This window comes from Carcharodon carcharias, chromosome 2, assembly GCF_017639515.1.
Source record: "Carcharodon carcharias isolate sCarCar2 chromosome 2, sCarCar2.pri, whole genome shotgun sequence".
Classification (NCBI taxonomy): Eukaryota; Metazoa; Chordata; class Chondrichthyes; order Lamniformes; family Lamnidae; genus Carcharodon; species Carcharodon carcharias.
In genome coordinates, this window is record NC_054468.1 from 16,506,170 (window position 1) to 16,525,209 (window position 19,040).

The 19,040-nt window shown below is 43.8% G+C and overlaps 1 protein-coding gene across 23 annotated transcripts in view; it reads right to left on the reverse strand.

Annotated features, from left to right (window-relative positions):
• mbnl1 (muscleblind-like splicing regulator 1) overlaps window positions 1–19,040 on the reverse strand; it is a 350,001-nt gene that overhangs the window by 165,444 nt on the left and 165,517 nt on the right. For 17 of the 23 annotated variants that reach the window (XM_041183051.1, XM_041183048.1, XM_041183057.1 and 14 more), the window contains one exon: window positions 14,430–15,641. The exons of the other annotated variants lie outside the window; for them this stretch is intronic. In XM_041183051.1, coding sequence (XP_041038985.1) covers window positions 14,430–14,603 — 174 coding nt within the window. In that variant the 5' untranslated portion in view covers window positions 14,604–15,641. The remainder of the gene's footprint in view (window positions 1–14,429; window positions 15,642–19,040) is intronic. 23 annotated transcript variants of the gene reach the window in all.

The window sequence follows — 19,040 nt, forward strand, 5'->3', positions numbered from 1 at the left end:
CAATGCATGTATGTCTGCTGTGAATCATTTCCAGAGGGGTTGCCATGTTGGGTATTTGGTGACTTTTCCATCAGGGGAATAAAAAAAACATGCGCACAAATTAGGATATTGTTTCTGTTCATCATATTTTTTTTTTAAATGCTTATTTTATAGCACTGCAGAATCTGCCTTGCATTTCAGAAAGACCAACAATTTGAAATGGGGTTGTCTTTTTCTAAAAAAAAAGAAAAAAGTGTTTTTTTTTGTGCCATCTGCACTCCTGGATGAATGCATCTGAAGAATGTGCATGCCTTTGCCATAACTGAGTTGTTGTATACCGCCGACTGTTCAGCAGGGATAAGCAAAGTTCTGGAAAAACTCAGCAGGTCTGGCAGCATCGGCGGAGAAGAAAAGAGTTGACATTTCGAGTCCTCATGACCCTTACTCAGCAGGTCTGGCAGCATCGGCGGAGAAGAAAAGAGTTGACGTTTCGAGTCCTCATGACTCTTTGACAGAAGGGTCATGAGGACTCGAAATGTCAACTCTTTTCTTCTCCGCCGATGCTGCCAGACCTGCTGAGTTTTTCCAGGTAATTCTGTTTTTGTTTTGGATTTCCAGCATCCGCAGTTTTTTTGTTTTTATAATCAAAGTTCTGGCTGGCTTGGCACTGGGGCATTGGAACTGGCGTCATTAATCATTCATCATCAAGACGCACCTCTGTCAGAGACGCAACTCATAACCTTTCCTTTTTATTTATAGGCTGCCGTAAATTGAAATATCAAGTGTTTTATGATCTGTGCAATAAATCAGTGCAAGGTTTATCTTTTGGGTGTTTATCTCACATGGATACAGGACGTCTCTAAGTTAGCCCACTTCAAGAGTGCTGTTGTCAGATCCAACCTTGAACAGGTCAAGGGGTTACACAGCCAAGCCACGTGACTGATTCAGATCATTACGGCCAACCACGAAAAAGGAACATTTCCCAACCCCATCACCCCTTGCTTTATTAGAAATGAGACCAAGTTTAGGGTTGGTGGAATAATGGAAGAGCCAATAATTCTTGACACAGCCCTGCAGCCTGGAAAGGCCACAGGTCACTCTCGCTGTGTTCCTTATGTCGATCGGGTGCTTGTGGGTGGGGTGCCAGAGGTTGGGTGCTTCTCAACAAAGGAGGGACACAATGAAGGAAGAACCTTCATCAAGACCAATGTCCAGTTGATTGATTTGGCAACAGCAACAACTTGAGGTGGGGGAGTAGTCCAAGTAAATACATTCTCAAGGCAATTAAAGGGGAACTGTTAAGAGAAGCAGCTTCTTTTAAGTCCTTTACCTTGGGGTGAAGTCAGGTTATAAAATTCAGAAAAACCAGCAGGAAATAAATTGCTTTCTTTTCCTTAATCTGTTTGAAGTAGGAAATAGAAGTGTGAATGGTCACACTTGACAGAAGATTATCTGTCAAGGTTATTGTTCACTCTCTTGCTTTTTTTATATAAAATTTAAACTTATTGCCCATGCAGAGCAAGACCTTCATCACTCAGTTAGAAGCAGATCCCAAACTCTCTGAACAAGCCAAACTGGGAGGTCTTTGTCATTCCCCACCTCCCGTAGTTTCACAGGACAGGAAGATTCCTGCATCTCCATCGAGAGGGCAGGGAGTGGGGGAGGCAGTGAGGGCTGAAGATTAACTGGCAATCTGGTGAGATTGACTACTGTGGGTCCAAAGTTCTTTCCCAACGTTTTGTACATGTGTGAGAGAGAGTAATCGATAGGAGGGTAAGCCATCATCAAACCAATGTCCCAGTGGTGAGCTCAACAACAGCAACTTGCATTTGTGGAGCACCTTCAAAATAGTAAACCACCTCAAGCTGCTGTTCAGAATGTTGTCAGGCAAAGCGAAACTTGCACTAAGCCAAGGGGAGGAGACATTAGACCTGGTGAGCAAAAGCTTGGCCAAAGGGGGAGATTTTAAGGAATGTCTTTAAGGAAAAGAGAGAGGTGGTGAGACAGAGAGGTTTAGGAAGGCAATCTAAGAGGTTAGGGCTTAGGTGGCTGAAGGTACAGATACCAAAGATGGAGCGAAACAAGTGGGTGGATGCACAACAGGCCTGAAATGGGGGACTGCAGGTCGCTCTGAGGGTTTAATAGCTGCAGGAGGTTACAGAGATCGCTTAACCTCTCTTTTGATTGGGGTAACCTTGGGGAGACCAGAGGCTGGGGAGTTTTTTTAAAAAAGTAGTTTACTTTGGCAGAAATGTATGAAATAAATCAATAGCTACATTTTCCACATGTTGCAACTGTCTTCATTGTTGACAGTGCCTGTGTGATTTGCTACTTGATTCTGATGACCTTTTAAGTTATTCCAGCAGTTTTCAACCTTTTCTTAAGGCACTGACTCATTTGGGATAAAAGTATCACAGTCACTGGATAGTAAGTAGGAGTAGGAATCCTGGCTGAAGGCAAGGAGAATAGCCATTACGCATATGCCAGAATGAGTTAGCTTCGGAAAGGGAGGAGCAGAGAAGGAAAAAAACAAATAAAGATTGTTTAAACAGATCTTCAATGTGTAAAATATGTCATCACTATTGGCAATGTTCACAGACAGACGCAGGAACAGCCCCTCGAGCCTGTTTCACCATTCCATTAGATCATTGCTGATTTGTATCTTAACTCTATCAACCTATCTTGGCTCTGTAACCCTTAATTCCTTTGCCCAACAAAAAATTTATCAGTTTCGTTGTTTAAAAATTCTTTCACGGGATGAGGGCAGCGCTGGCAAGGCCAGCATTTGTTGCCCATCTGAGCAGCTTGCTAGGCCATTCCAGAGGCCTGTTAAGAGTCAATCACATTGCTGTGGGTCAGGAGTCACAAGTAGGCCAGGCCAGGTAAGGGTGGCAGATTTCCACCCCTAAAGGGGGATTAGTGCATCAGATGAGTTTTTAACAATAATCAATGATAGATTCACAGCACCATTACTGAGACTAGCTTTCAATTCCAGATTTTTTTTACTAATTAATTGAACTATAATTCCACCAGCTGCTGTGGTGCTGGGATTTGAACCTGTGTCCCCAGGGCATTCGCCTGGGCCTCTGGGTTACTAGTCTAGTGACATTCTCCCTCAGGTTTGGGAGTTTCAGTTGATCTCCAGCACCAACAGTACTTGGGGGCAGACAGTCCACAATCTCAACTACCCTTTGTGTGAGGAAGCGCTTTCTGACATCACCCCTGAATGGCTTTGCTTTAAATTTAAGGTTACACCCCTTTGTCCTGAACTCCCCTGAAAGAGAGGGTAGTTTCCCACTATCTGCTCCATCCATTCCACCTAACAGATCAAACAGATCATCTTAAATGTTCTATACTCCTCTGTAGCATCTCTGCTGCAAGTCCACAATCGTGCAAGGTCAAGGCAATGATGGTACAAGAGCTCGTCAAATGGTAATGGTCACACTTGACGAGAAAGAAAACTTGAATTTGGATTGCGTACAAAATCTAACCATCTCCTGTCCGCCTGCTGGTAGTTCAAGACATGAGCATCCAGAAGTCCTGAGTTTGGCCAGACAGAAAGAAAAAATCCACAGTTTGGTAGCGAGTCCCAGAGAAGGGAGTTGAGTCAGTGGTCAGCTCAGGTATGGTAGCTTTGTAGTTCTGTTGTTGGATCAGCGACCAAACATTGGTCAGTTCAAATCCCATTGCAGCACATTGTGAAATTGCAGTCAATAAATTTAGTGAATTTAAGTTAGCTCCAGGGGAAAAGATGGTTATGAAAAACAGATTATTGTAAAAAACCACCTGGCTCACATTGAGGGAAGGGAGTTGTTATCCCTACCTGATCTACATGTGACTCCACTTCCACATGCCATGATTAGCCTCAGAACAATAAGGCAAATACTGTCTTGTCAGTGTTACCATCTTATGGACAAATGAAAGAAAAGCTGATATATAATAAGAAATGAACCAGACTGATATGCCATGAGAAAGGGCATTGTGGGTTACAGAGGTATTACAAGTGCTGATTAATCCTTTACAGGGGTCACGAATGACAAAAGTGTCATGAGGCTTTTGCACAAAATTCCTTCCTCCACACTGGGTAACACCACTGTTAAAATGGCATTCAAAGATGATAAGATGCTCGCATTCCCATTGTGTTCCTTCAATGTCTTGGTGTTCCTCGGTGTATGGGAGCAACTGGTCCATGATAGAGTATTCACAGATGCTGGATGGAGTGGGCTTGATTTTTCAAATTGCCTTTGTTCACCCAACAATTTTTTGTTTCAATTTTTTGGTCAGCCTGTAAACACATTTCCCATGGAGGAAAAGCTTAGGTCCCAACGCGCAAAGTGAATACTTCAACAGTTTCCATCCAAAACTCTGCTACATGTATCCTAAATCTCCCAAGTCCCATTCACCTATCACCCCTCCTGCTTGTTGATCTATACCTGGTCCAGCATTGTATCAGTTTGAAAATTTTCATCCTTATTTCCAAATCCCTCCATGGCCTCATTCCTCCTTCAGCTCCTACATTCCTTCCTATCTCCGTGACCTCCTCCATCCCCTACAATCCTCCCTACCTCTGGGACCTCCTCTGTCCCCTGCAATCCTCCCTATTTCTGGGACCTCCTCCATCCCTTACAATCCTCCCTATCTCTGAAACTTCCTCCAGCCCTATATTCCTCCGTGATCTCTGCACTGATCTAATTTTGGCTCCTTTTATATCCCTGATCGCTCCATCCTTGGCTGCCATGCCTTCAGCTGCCTAAGCCTTAAGGCCTAGAATTCCCTCCCTAAACTCTCTCCTTCTGTAGGACACTCCTTAAAGACTACCTCTTTGCCCAAGCTTTTGGTCATTTGTCCTCATATTTCCTTATGTGGTTCGGTGTCAGATGCTGTCTAATAACACTCCAGTGATTGTGCCTTGGAGCTTTTTACTACCTTAAAGGATCTATATACATGGACGTTGCTGCCAGGAAATAAGGGTGAGGGACTGCAAATTGAATGCCTCTATACTGAAAAAAAAATCTGAATTTCATTCCAGCAAATCATCATAAGGTTGAAAATGAGGAAATTGGCTCTGGAACTATTACTTTATCTGCAGAAGGTGACAGTGGATGCCAAGAATTTGTTTAACTGCCTCTGTTAGACTACTCATTTCCTACAATCATCCAGTCGTAACTTCCTTGCCTGGGCTAAGCCTGACCAGGCAAAGGCCTTCACTTTCTGCCTAGCCTTTGTAAGCCATTTGTTGAACAAATCTGCTTCTGATTACATTAAATGGAATGTTCAAAAAAAAAACATATAGGAGGCCCGTGGAATAAAGACAAGCACTCATTGTAAAGAGTCACGATTTCCAATTGAATAAATTCTCGCCTCAAAATTTTGTGAATTACTCTTGGGGCATGAGGCAATTGACAGGTTGTCCTTCAATTTTGTTTTTAAAAAAAACTATGGATTTAAATTCAGCAGTTGATAGAATAAAAATGAGGAAACAAAAGCTTGGCTGACTGTTAGACCTTTCAAGGTGACCGTATGTTAAATTTGTAAAATGCAACTCCGGAAGACAGTAGTGCATTGTATTAAAAACATATTTTAATGCAGCGCAAGTGTCACAGCAGCTTAGGGCCATCATTGAATCAAAGGCTCACATGAAGTGATGGAGTAGGGTCATGGGACATTTTTACCAAGGTAGTAGCCAGAAAATTGGGAAATGATGTTTTTCTGACATGCTGGCATATTCTGTCTTGTGTTTAGAAAAAAAGAACATGGACAAAGGTGATTTTCTAGCCATGGCAACCACTCTCCTTCAAATCACCAGAAAGCTTGTAAAGGCACAGTTTAGTTGATCAATCTGAGTAGAACTGCTAAGATCAGAATTTCTGTTCGCTCAGTTCAATTTAATTGGCATTCATTGTGAGCGAAAGACAGCGTTTGAACGGTTAATTTTTTAGTTGAGTGGGGGATTTGGTTTAGATGCACTGTTGAGTTTGTGGACCTGAGTTATACTGAGCTAGTTAGCTAAGGAAATTACCCACTGCAAAACTCGAGCACATAACCTAGGCTGACAGTCCAATGCCACACTGAAGGAGTGCTGCACTGCTGGAGGTCTCATCGCTTTTATAAGGTGTTCAACTAAGGCCATTTCTTGCCTTTTCCTGGGGTTCAGATGAACATTGAAGATCTTATGGCTATGCTCAAAGAAGAGAGGGTCTTCTTCTGATGCCTTGATCAACATTCCTCCCTCAACCAACAGTACCAAGATATTTATGAGATCGCGTATGACAATGGGCCAAACTGATTGCCTACATGGGAAAGAAAGGTTTGCATTTATATTGCACTTTTCACGACCTCAGGACATAACAAAACACTTTGCAGCCAACAACGTACTTTTGAATTGTAGACGCTGTTGCAATGTATGAAATACAACAGCCAATTTGTGCACAGCAAGCTCCCACAAACAGCAGTGTGATAACGACTAGATCAACTATTTTAGTGATGTTGATTGAGGGGTAGATATTGATAATTCCCCTATTCTTCTTTGAAATAGTGCCGTGGGATCATTATGTTCACCTGAGAGGGCAGATGGGGCCTTGTATTAACACCTTAACTGAATGATGGCACCTCTGACTCCCTCAGAACTGCATTGAAGTGTCAATCTAGATTTTGCACTTAAGTCACTGGGCTGGGACCAACTTCTGGTGCAGAGGCAAGAGTGCTACCAACTGAGCTACATCACAAAGCACCTCACAACAATCAAAGTAAAACAGTGTGCAAAAGCATTTATGGTGATTACACAAGAAAAGTGTACAATAAATTCAAGTTCTTGCTTTTGCAATCCCTGGATCAGTGGTCCAGTAAGAATTCAGTCTCATCAGGAGAGGACGAAAGAGAAACATTACTTCACATTAATGCTTGCTTATTCACAAAACAGGGGGAAAAAAAACAGAATCCTACAGTCTGGCAGAATATACCAAGGCCACTCGGCCCAGCCTGCCCAGGCTGTCTCTCTGAGGGACCACGCTAATGAGTCCTACTCTCCTTTTCTTAATCTACATATAGACAGGGCAAACCAAATTAGCAATAATATTGTGGTGGATGAATTCCTGGAGTGTGTACGAGATGGTTTTTTTAGACCAGTATGTCGAGGAACCGACAAGGGAACAGGCTATCCTAGATTTAGTATTGTGCGATGAGAAGGGGTTAACTAATAATCTTGTTGTGTGGGGTCCTTTAGGGAACAGTGACCATAACATGAAAGAATTCTTCATTAGGATGGGAAGTGAAGTAGTCCAATCTGAAACTAGGATCCTAAATCTAAACAAAGGAAATTACGAAGGTATGAGGTGTGAGTTGGCTAAGATACATTGGGGAACTTCATTAAAAGACATGTCAGTGGATAGGCAATGGCTAATATTTAAGGAATTAATGTATGCAATGGAACAATTATACATTTCTTTCTGGTGCAAAAACACAACAGGAAAAGAGGCTGAACCATGGCTAACAAAAGAAATTAAGGATAGTATTAGATCTAAAGAGTGGTCATATAAAGTTGCTAGAAAAAGTAGCAAGCCTGAAGGTTGGGAACAGTTTAGAATTCAGCAAAGGATGACCAAGAGATTGGTTAAGAGAGGAAAACTAGAGTATGAGGATAAACTTGCAAGGAACATAAAAGTAGATTGTAAAAGCTTCTATAAGTGTGTAAAAAGAAAAAGATTGGTGAAGATAAATGTAAGTCCCTTACAATCTGAAACGGGAGAATTTATAATAGAGAACAAGGAAATGGCAGAGCAATTCAACAACTACTTTAGTTCTGTCATCGCAGAGGAAGGCACACATAGCTTCCCAGTAATGCTAGAGAACCAAGGCTCTAGTGAGAAAGAGGAATTGAAGGAAATTAGTACCCTAAAACAATAGTGCTGGAGAAATTAATGGGACTTAAAACCAATAAATCCCCAGGGCCTGATAATCTACATTCCAGGGTACGAAAGGAGGTGGCCATGGAAATACTGGATGTGTTGGTTGCCATCTTCCAAAATTCTGTAGGTTCTGGAACAGTTTGGAGGGTGGCAAATGTAACCTCATTATTTAAAAAAGGAGGGAGGGAATAAACAGTGAATTACAGACCAGATAGCCAAACATCAGTAGTAGTGAAAATGCTAGAGTTTATTATAAAGCATGTGGTAACAGGACATTTAGAAAGTACCAATGGGATTAGATGAAGTCATCATGGATTTATGAAAGGGAAATCATGTTTGACAAACCTGGTGGAGTTTTTTTGAGGATGTAGCTAGCACAATAGATAAGGGAGAACCAGTGGATGTGGTGTATTTGGATTTTCAGAAAGCTTTTGATAAAGTCTTACATAAGAGGCTAGTGTGTAAAATTAAAGAACATGGTATTTGGGGTAATATATTGGCATGGATTGAGAATTGGTTAGCAGACAGGAAACAGAGTAGGAATAAATGAGTCATTTTCAGATTGGCAGATGGTAACTAGTGGGGTACCGCAGGGATTAGTGCTTAGGCCCCAGCTATTTACAATATATATCAATGATTTGGTTGAGGGAACCAAATATGATATTTCCAAGTTTGTTGATGATACGAAACTTGGTGGGAATGTGAGTGGTGAGGAGGGTGTTAAAAGGCTTCAAGGTGATTTTGACAGGTTGAGTGAGTAGGCAAATACATGGCAGATGCAGTAAAATGTGGATAAATGTGAAGTTATCCACTTCGGTAGGAAAAACAGAATGACAGAGCATTATTTAAATGGTGATGGATTGGGGAATGTTGATATCCAAAGGACCTGGGTGTCCTTGTACACCAATCACTGAAAGCAAGCATGCAGGTGCAGCAAGCAGTTAAGAGGACAAATCATATGTTGGCTCTCATTGCGAGAGGACTTGCAATGAAGGAACACTGATGTCTTATTGCATTTGTACAGGGCCTTGGTGAGGACCACACCTGGCAGTAGCATGGGCAGTTTTGGTCTCCTTACGTAAGAAAGGATATACTTGCCATGGAGGGAGTGCGGCTCACCACACTGATTCCTGGGATGGAAGGATTGTCTTGTGAGGAGAGATTGGGCTGACTCGGTCTGCATTCACTGGAGTTTAGAAGAATGAGAGGAGACCTCATTGAAACGTATAAAATTCTGACAGGGATGGACAAACTGGATGCAGGGATGCTGTTTTCTCTGGCTGGGGTGGGGGGAGGTCTAGAACAAGGGGTCATAGTCTCAGGATACGGTGTGGGCCATTTAGGACTGAGATGAGAAGAAACTTCTTCATTCAGAGGGTGGTGAACCTGTGGAATTCTCGACCACAGAAGGCTAGGGGAACAAATCACTGAATATATTTAAGGAGGAAATAGATACATTTCTGGACTCTAAAGGCGCCAAGAGGTATGGGGAGAGCACGGGTGTATGGCATTGAGATAAAGGATCAGCCATGGTGGAACAGGCCTGAAGGGCTCCTACTCCTGCTCCTATTTTCTACATTTCTATGTTTCTGTTTCTTTCCCCATTGCCCTGCAGCCCTGCAATTTTATATCTTTCAAAATATTTATCCAGTTCCCTTTGGTACATGACTAATGAACTGCATCTTTCAGGCAGATCACAACAACTTGCTGTGTAAAAATAATTCTACTCATCTCCTTCCTGGCTCCTTTGCCCTGTACTGGGTAAATGCTGTGTGGTTTGGGAACAGAAAAATATTAGCATACAAAACAGTCAAATAAACCTGCTTGCAGAAAGGGAATAAAAAAAGAGCAGTCTCTTTGCATTGTCAATAAGAATCGTTTAGAAAGAGATTTGTTTTTTAATGATTTGTTATGCGAAGAAAATGCTGGGGAAGTATAGAAAAAAAGAGACCTGTATTTATTCAACACTTCTCATAATTCCTCCTAAATGAGCAAAGCAAAAGGAGGACTTGGAAATGGAGTGACAGATCTGTCTTCTCACCTAATCCCTTCCCAACAGAGAGTGACTCATTGGAAATACCAAAGACTGTCTGAGATTCAATAAGTGCAAATATGTGGCAATGGAATTTACAGCCACAACATTAGAAGCCCTTGAATTCTGTGCTAGCTCTGACCACGTGTCCTCTCGTGTATTATGTGTTATAAGAGGCTCCAGGAGGTGGCATATGTTGTCTCTATTTTATCAACTTAGCTAGAGTTTTGCATGGAGCATTCAGTTTTTGCTCTTCCCCAGATTGCATGCTCCTTGCCCTGCCCTCGCTGAGTTGAAACTGAGACTCACAGAATCGTTTCCTGGTTTTGTCTCAGCCATTTAAAGCTCTTACTTTCCTCAGTTTCCTCTTGCAATTCACAGACCTTTTAAAAACCTGATTGTTAGTACTTGATTCATCTCATCTTTGCTGATCTTTTGAAACATGGCACTTGTCCTACCCTTAAGGTCACCAACCCTTCTGGATTGTCCTGGAATTAAAGATTAATCTCTCGGACACTGCTGGGAACCCTCAAGTATTGGTTATGAATTATTATAGATAGATGTGCTGGGGGACCAAGAGCAGGGGTGTTTGGAAGGGGGTGGTGGTCGGAATCTGGAGGTCAGGCAATGAAACCTCCAGGAATACATCCAACCAGAGTGGCCTGCACTATGAGCTTTGATCGACCCTCTAGGCTTTCTGAACACAAGGAAAAATGTCATCAAGGGAACATCTCATAAATCCTGAGCTTGTTAGTTGCTGAGATTGGAGGTAGACGTTTTTTTATTCATTCATGGGATGTGGGCTTCGCTGGCTGGGCCAGTGTTTATTGCCGATCCCTAAGTTCCCTTGAGAAGGTGGTGGTGAGCTGCCTTGTTGAATAGCTGCAGTCCTTGTGGTGTAGGTACACCCACCGTGCTGTTTGGAAGGGAATTTCAGGATTGTGACCTAGCGACAGTGAAGGAACTGCGATATATTTTCATGTCAGGATGGTGAGTGACTTGGAAGGGAACTTCCAGGTGGTAATGTTCTCATCTTTCTGCTGCCCTGTCCTTCTAAATAGTAGTGGTTGTGGGTTTGGAAGGCACTGTCTAAGGAGCCTTAGTGAGTTCCTGCAGTGCATCTTGTAGATGGTGCACACTGTTGCTATTGTGGGTCGGTTGTGGAGGGAGTGAATGTTTGTGAATGTGGTGCCAATCAAGTGGGCTGCTTTGTCCTGGATGGTCTTGAGCTTCTCAAGTGTTGTGGGAGCTGCACTCACCCAAGGAATTGGGGTGTATTCCATCACATTGATGAAGCAGCTGAAGATGGTTGGGCTGAGGACACTACCCTGAGGAACTCCTGCAGTGATGTCCTAGCGCTCAGATAATTGACCTCCAACAACAACACCCATCTAGCTTTGCGCTAGGTATGACTCCAACCAGCAGAGAATTTTCCCCCTGATTCCCATGAACTCCAGTTTTGCTAGGGCTCCTTGATGCCACACTTGGTCAAATGTGGCCTTTGATGTCAAGGTCAGTCACTCTCACCTCATCTCAGGAACTCAGCTCTTTTTTCCATGTTTGAACCAAGGACAAACTTGTAGGGGTGTCGACGGGCAAGGCAATGTTTTTCCTTCACTCATGAACAGCCCAGCCCCTAACCGCTTTAGAATTTCAGCCTCATTCTTCAGGTTCACGGGTGACTTTCCTGTACAGGGATCAAACAGGGAGCTTGCGTCCAAACAGAGCTATGATCACAACACTCCAACTATTTGTGCACTGATATGATCACCACTACTTGGTTTCCCATAAAAGAACACATCATACCCAGGCAAGGCAATAGCAGCCCTTTATGATCCAAGAATTCCTAACTGTATGTCACTGGAAACATTTAAGGTTCAGGGCACAGCGTGCACAGCTCACAATTACAAAATGGATAAAGATGAGGAAGGCCAGTTGGTCAATCCTAATATAGCTGTCTAGAGAAACATGCTCCTCACCCTGCCTCACTGAGAAAAACTTGCAGTTCCACCATCATAGCATGCAACTGTTTCTTGAATAATTCTAGGTTTTTGCCTCCATTATTCACCCCAATGGTCATTATTTTGTGAGAAAAGTTTTCAGATATCAAACCTATATACTTGTGCCTCTAGAACTGACACCCAGCTGAGGCAGTGTTTCATTGCCGGAGGTGTGCTGTTAAGCTGAGGCCTCATCTGCCCTTTTTATGTGGCTTGTATGGATGCCAAAGATCCATTGGGACTATTCAAACTGTCCTCGTCCTGCTACCACCAATGGATCACAGAATCACAGAGTTGTTACGGTGTAGTAGGAGGCCATTCAGCCCATCATGTCTGCACCGGCTCTCTGAGCATTTTAAGTCAGTGCCAATCTCTTGCTTTTTCCCCTTAACCCTGCACATTGTTTCTATTTAAATAATTAACCAATGCCCTCTTCAACTGAACCTGCCTCCACCACACTTCCAGGCATTCCATTCCAGACCTGAACCACTCGTTGTGTGAAAAAGTTTTTTCTCACATCATATTTGCTTCTTTTGTGAATCACTTTAAATCTGTGCCCTCTCGTTCTTGATCCTTTTACGAGCAGGAACAGTTTCTCCCTATCTACTCTGTCCAGACCCCTCATGATTTTGAAAACTTCTATTAAGTCCCCTCTCAGCCTCCTCCCCTCCAAGGAAAACAATCCCAACTTCTTCAATCTTTCCTCATAACTGAAGTAAAGTGATTACTTTGAAGTAGTGTTCTAGATTTGTCTCATCCTCCTTATGCAACTCCATGAAGTTCTCTCTCAATCATGGTCAAAAAGCCCAAGTTTCTCTAGATATTTTTTTTCACAACTCAGTGGAAGCCAATCTCGATATTGAGCCTGTTCCACCATCATGGAACCCTCATGCTCTAGATTTACCCCATTGTCCAATCAGGTAACGAAGAAGCTGTTCACTCTCCAAAGAACATTGGAAGGCCGGGTGCTTTGAGGATAGACAACCAATGACGGGTCTGTGTGGACATGGTGGGGGTGGGTAGCCCTTGAGAGAAGGAGGCAATGTGATAAAACATCCAGGAGTATGTCCATCCAGAGTTGGCAAACCTGACCTGCAGTGTGGGCTTCTCATTTACAAAAGTGAGATGTTTCGAAGGCAACAGCTCACAAACCCTGAGCTTGTTGGTCACAAAGAAAGGACTTGCATGGGTGTTATAATGCTACTCCATCTTGGTGTGCAAGTGTCTAATCTCCTTTTCAAACTCTTCCATTGGCTTTGCAAGTGCACTCTCCTGGGCTAGTGAATCACACATTCTCATAACCTAAATACCTGAAGAAGTTCTTCCCAGAGTCACTTTTAACCACTTCAGCTACAACCCATCTCATGGTAGTTATCAGACTCAGTCGACTTATTTTTATAAATATCATTCCAACAAGTAACTCCTGGCAAAGCCGTGTGGCATATTAACAAGACACCTTCCTTGGACGTGCACTCATACCATTACATGCTGCTGAGGAGGAATTAGGACGACAGGGGATTTGTTTTTACCTGGGGAGAGAGAAGAGACCAACTTTGTCTCCATCACAATGACTTCATGTATAACAATAATGCTTTTCTGTCTCAAGTGTATAAGCAAATGAAAAACAGTGAAGGGGTTCCTGCCAAGATCATGTGACCATAGGCCTTGCGTAGGCCTCAGAAATAGCTGAGCCTTGTCCTATCTTAGCACCCGGTTTGAATGTAGCGTAGCTTTGGTTGAATCTTTTTGACACCTGTATTATCTGAAAAGTAAATTTTATTTCTGCCTCTTGGTCGGGTTAACAGACTGGACCACAGCCAATCTAAGGCGGAACAGTTGAGAGGGTGGGGGGGCTGTGGTAATGCCATTTGGTTGTGGGATCCCCTGTGTAGCCCTGTCCGCTACACAGGGCTAAAAATAGACAGCAAATTACACAGGCTATATTCATTGCCCTCAGCACTGAGACACATTGACTACCACCATTCTTCTCAGTAGACAGCTCTGGCTGGCACCAGCCTCGCACACAAACCTCTTGACTCTGCTCCTTGGAAATTAAACGTGGGTTTAGATATTACAGTAAAAGATAAAAAAAACACCCATAGGCTAGAAAATTATTCATTCAAGGAAACACCATCCACATTTTTTAAAAAAACAATTAAGTACATCACACCCTTCGATTATAATGCACACACTAAAGTAGGCATCATTGATGTCTGCTTAACTTATAAGCTGCTTTTTCATCCCCTGCAATCATTGCATGACATCAGTGTGAAAACCTTACTCTGTAAAGCATAACATAAACAGTGACTCATGTGTAACAGAATCAACACTTCATTAGAAAGCTGTTTTTTTTTAAAAAAAAAACTTCTTTTAACCATTTAGCACACTTGGAGGCTGCTGCAGTCCACCATCACTGAATGAAGCATGAAGTATAGAGCATCGCACACAGACACTATTTCAGTCCATCGATTGACAGCAAAACACCACGCGCACGCAGATCGTTTCTGTACTTACTTTCAGAGAATCAAAGCAGGCGATGACACGTCCATTTTCGACTTGGCAACTTTTGGAAGGGTGTGCAAATTTACATTCCGTGTCCGGTCGCGAGCAAGTCCCTCTTTGAAATTCTCTGCACACTTCCAATGTCAGCCATTTTGTGTCCCGTATCTGTGTCACGCTAACGGCCATGTTTTTTGAGTTAACAGGCAGGTGAGATAGTCCGGACCAGTGTGGAGATAAACACGTTGACTGCAGTGCGATGAAGGTCGGTTAAAAAAGACTTGACGTTTTTTTGGGGGGGGGGGGGAAGGGGAAGACACCCTTTGTTTTTTTCTCGTTTTGAGCGGGCTCGAGGCTTTTTCGACAGAAAGATCACCACGAGGAAGTCTCCTTTCAGAGAAAACCCCTGGCATGAGATTGGCGAGGATTCTTTTTTTTAAAAAAAAAAAGAATTTCAGAAAGAAAAAGAGCTTTCTTCTTTTTTTTATATATATATATTTTGGTTGGAAAAGCAACAGTGCTATCACCGGCAAGGAGCTGTATGTCAGACTCGGGACAAGATTTGTACTCTCAGTGACCCATTCTGTGTTGCCAACATGGAGCCCGTTTTGAAGTTTAGAAATGGGGCAATTCCTTTGCTGACAGTGAGTATCCCAGTTGTTTCCAGTACAGTTATTTGAAAGGCAACATCCAGCCAGCTGATTTGGCAAACGGTTTCAATGGTTTGTAATCAATATTGATCAAGTCTGCCCTGCTGCTTGCAGCAATTTAAAGTGATCAACGGTTCCTTTTATATTGTTTTAATTTCCTTGATTGTTTCAGGCAGAAGGCTATCTTTTCAGCAGAGTCGATTTATTTTTTGTTGTTATATTAAAATTCTTTGTTCGTTACAGTGAAATAGCAAGACAGCAATGCCAGGCTGATATACTGCGAAAAGTTTGGGTTTTTTTTCTCTCTCTCTCTGTCCCTCTTTCTCTCTCCCTCTCTCTCCCCTCTCTCTCTCTCTCTCTCTTTCTTTCAGATCTAGGTGGGAATGAAAGGGAGGGGGTGGGGGGCAAAGGGGAAAAGGAGGAAGGGGGGGACGGGCGATTGTACTAAAGCCGAAGGGGTTGGATGTGCAGTTCTTGCAGTCTAGCTGGTAGCAAGCAAGGCAAAAAAAAGCAGAGACTGCTCTAGAAGCTGTTCCAAGCAGCAGAGATTCCAGGAAAGGCACTTCTCAGTACCAACCTGTAGGAGAAACAGATACATCAACATTTTACCAACCAGTATTTAACTCCCATCCCATATATTAAAAAAAAAACAAAATGAACAGGAAATTAAAAAATAAACCTTCCTGCGTCAAGCTGGAAGTAACATGCAAAGGCAACAGTCTACCTGCGTTTAAAATAATACTTACAGTGCAGCATAATGCAGCCAGCCATTGTACATTATTAAAAAAAAAAGGCTGTTTCTCCCCTTGTGAAGCAATGCATGACAGGGAGGCAACCAATCAAGGAGAGTGTTGCAGCAATATTCTGGGCAGGAAGCCAATCGTGTCGGCTGTCTCATGAAAGGTCGCGCCTGTCAGACATTCATTGCTATGCCATAAGCACAGAAAACGCCCATCAGATGCGACTAATTCTGCTGCGTGAAGTTAAACCATGTGCTGATTTTTTTTTATATATATATTATTTTTGCATCTTTACCCAACATGCAGTTAGTGGATTAAACCAAGGTTAGCTTTTCACCAGCTTCCAGCAACGGTCAAAGCACCGGCACACTCTCAGACGTGGACAACCCGCATGGGCGCACACTCACGCACGCCCTCTCGTGCGCACAATCATGCACGTTTGCACACTCACGCGATCGCCCGCACACACACTTGCACATGAGCACAAACTCACGCAGTCACACATGAAAGCACGTGTATGCACCCTTGGCGGGAGGCGATGGGGCAGCGGTATTGTCGCTGGACTGGTAATCCAGAGACCCCGGGTAATGGTCTGGGTACCCGGGTCCGAATCCCAGCACGGCAGCTGGTGGAATTTGAATTCAATAAAAATCTGGAATTAAACGTTAAATGATGACCATGAAACTATTGTCGATTGTCGTAAGAACTCATCTAGTTCACTAATGCCCTTTAGGGAAGGAAATCTGCTGCCCTCAACTGGTCTGGCCTACATGTGACTCCAGCCCCACAGCAATGTGGTTGACTCTTAAGTGGCCTAACAAGCCACTCAGCCGTATCAAGCCATTAAAAAGGAATGAAACTGGATGGACCACCTGACATAGGCACCGGAAATGGCAATGCCAAACCCAGCCCTGTCGACCCTGCAAAGTCCTCCTTACTAACATCTGGGGGCTTGTGCCAAAAGTGGGAGAGCTGTCTCACAGACTAGCCAAGCAACAGCCTGACATAGTCATCCTCACGGGATCATATCTTACAAATAATGTCCCAGATTCCACCGTCACCATCCCTGGGTATGTTCTCTCTGTCCCACTGGCAGGATAGACCCAGCAGAGGTGGTGGCACAGTGGTATACAGTCAGCAGGCAGTTGCCCTGGGAGTCCTCAATGTTGACTCTGGCCCCCATAAAATCTCCTGGCATCAGGTCAAATGTGGGCAAGGGAACCTCCTGCTGCTTACCACGTATCGCCCTCCCTCAGTTGATGAATCAGTGCTCCTCCATGTTGAACATCACTTGGAGGAAGCACTGAGGGCACAGAATGTACTCTGGGTGAGGGACTTCAATGTCCATCACCAAGAGTGGCTCAGTAACACCATCACAGACCAAGCTGGCCGAATCCTAAAGGACATAGCTGCTAGACTGGGTCTGCAGCAGGTAGTGAGGGAACCAACAAGAGGGAAAACATGCTTGACCTCATCCTCACCAACCTGCCTGCCGCAGATGCATCTGTCCATGACAGTATCAGTAGGAGTGCCCACCACACAGTCGTTGTGGAGACAAAGTCCTATCTCCACATTGTGGATATCCTCCATCGTGTTGTGTGGCACTACCACCATGCTAAATGGGATAGATTTCAAACAGATCTAGCAACTCAAAACTGGGCATCCATGAGGCACTGTGAACCATCAACAGCAGCAGAATTGTACTCAACCACAATCTGTAACCTCATGGCCTGGCATATCCCCCACTCTACCATTACCATCAAGCCAGAGGATCACCCCTGGTTCAAAGAAGAGTGCAGGAGGGCATGTCAGGAGCAGCACCAGGCATATCTAAAAATGAGGTGTCAACCTGGTGAAGCTATAACACAGGACTACTTGCGTGCCAAACAGCATAAGCAGCAAGTGATAGACAGAGCTAAGCAGATCCACAACCAACGGATCAGATCTAAGCTCTGCAGTCCTGCCACATCCAGGCATGAATGGTGGTGGACAATTAAACAATTCACTGGAGGAGGAGGCTCCACAAATATCCCCATCCTCAATGATGGAGGAACCCAGCACATCAGTGCAAAAGATAAGGCTGAAGCATTTGCTACAATCTTCAGCCAGAAGTGCCGAGTGGATGATCCATCTCATCCTCCTCCAGAGGTCCCCAGCATCACAGATGCCAGTCTTCAGCCAATTCGATTCACTCCACGTGATATCAACAAACGGTTGAAGGCACTGGATACTGCAAAGGCTATGGGCCCTGACAATATTTCGGTAATAGTACTGAAGACTGGTGCTCCAGGACTTGCCACGCCCTTAGCTATCCCAGTGCAGCTACAACACTGGCATTGACTCGGTTATGTGGAAAATTGCCCAGATATGTCCTGTACACAAAAAGCAGGACAAATCCAACCCAGCCAATTACCGCCCCATCAGTCTACTCTCAATCTTCAGTAAACTGATGGAAGGAGTCATCAACAGTGTTATCAGGCGGCACTTGCTTAGCAATAACCTGCTCACTGACACTCATCTTGGGTTCTGCCAGGGCCACTCAGCTCTTGACCTCATTCCAGCCTTGGTTGAAACATGGACAAAAGAGCTGAACTCCAGGGATGAGATGAGAGTAACTGCCCTTGACAGCAAGGCAGCATTTGACTGAGTGTGGCATCAAGGAACCCTAGCAAAACTGGAGTCATTGGGAATGTCAATGGTAACCCCCTAGATGTTGATAGTGGGAGATTCAGCAATGATAATGCCATTGAATGTCAAGGGGCAATGGTTAGATTCTCTCTTGTTGGAGATGGTCATTGCCTGGCATTTGTGTTAAGGGGGTTAAGCTCTCTGCTGGTCGGAGTCATACCTAGCACAAAGGAAGATGTTTGTGGTTATTGGGGTCAATCATTTCAGTCCCAGACATCACCGCAGGAGTTCCTCAGGGTAGTGTCCTCGGCCCAACTATCTTCAGCATTTCATTAATCACCTTCCTTCAGTCATAAGGTCAGGAGTGGGGATGTTCGCTGATGATTGCACAATGTTCAGCACCATTCATGACTCCTCAGATACTGATGCAGTCCATGTTCAAATGCAGAAAGACCTGGACAATATCCAAGCTTGGGCTGACAAGTGGCAAGTAACATTCGTGCCACACAAGTGCCAGGCAATGACCATCCAATGACAAGAAAGAATATAACCATCGCCCCTTGACATTCAATGGCATTATCATCGCTGAATCTCCCACTATCCATGTC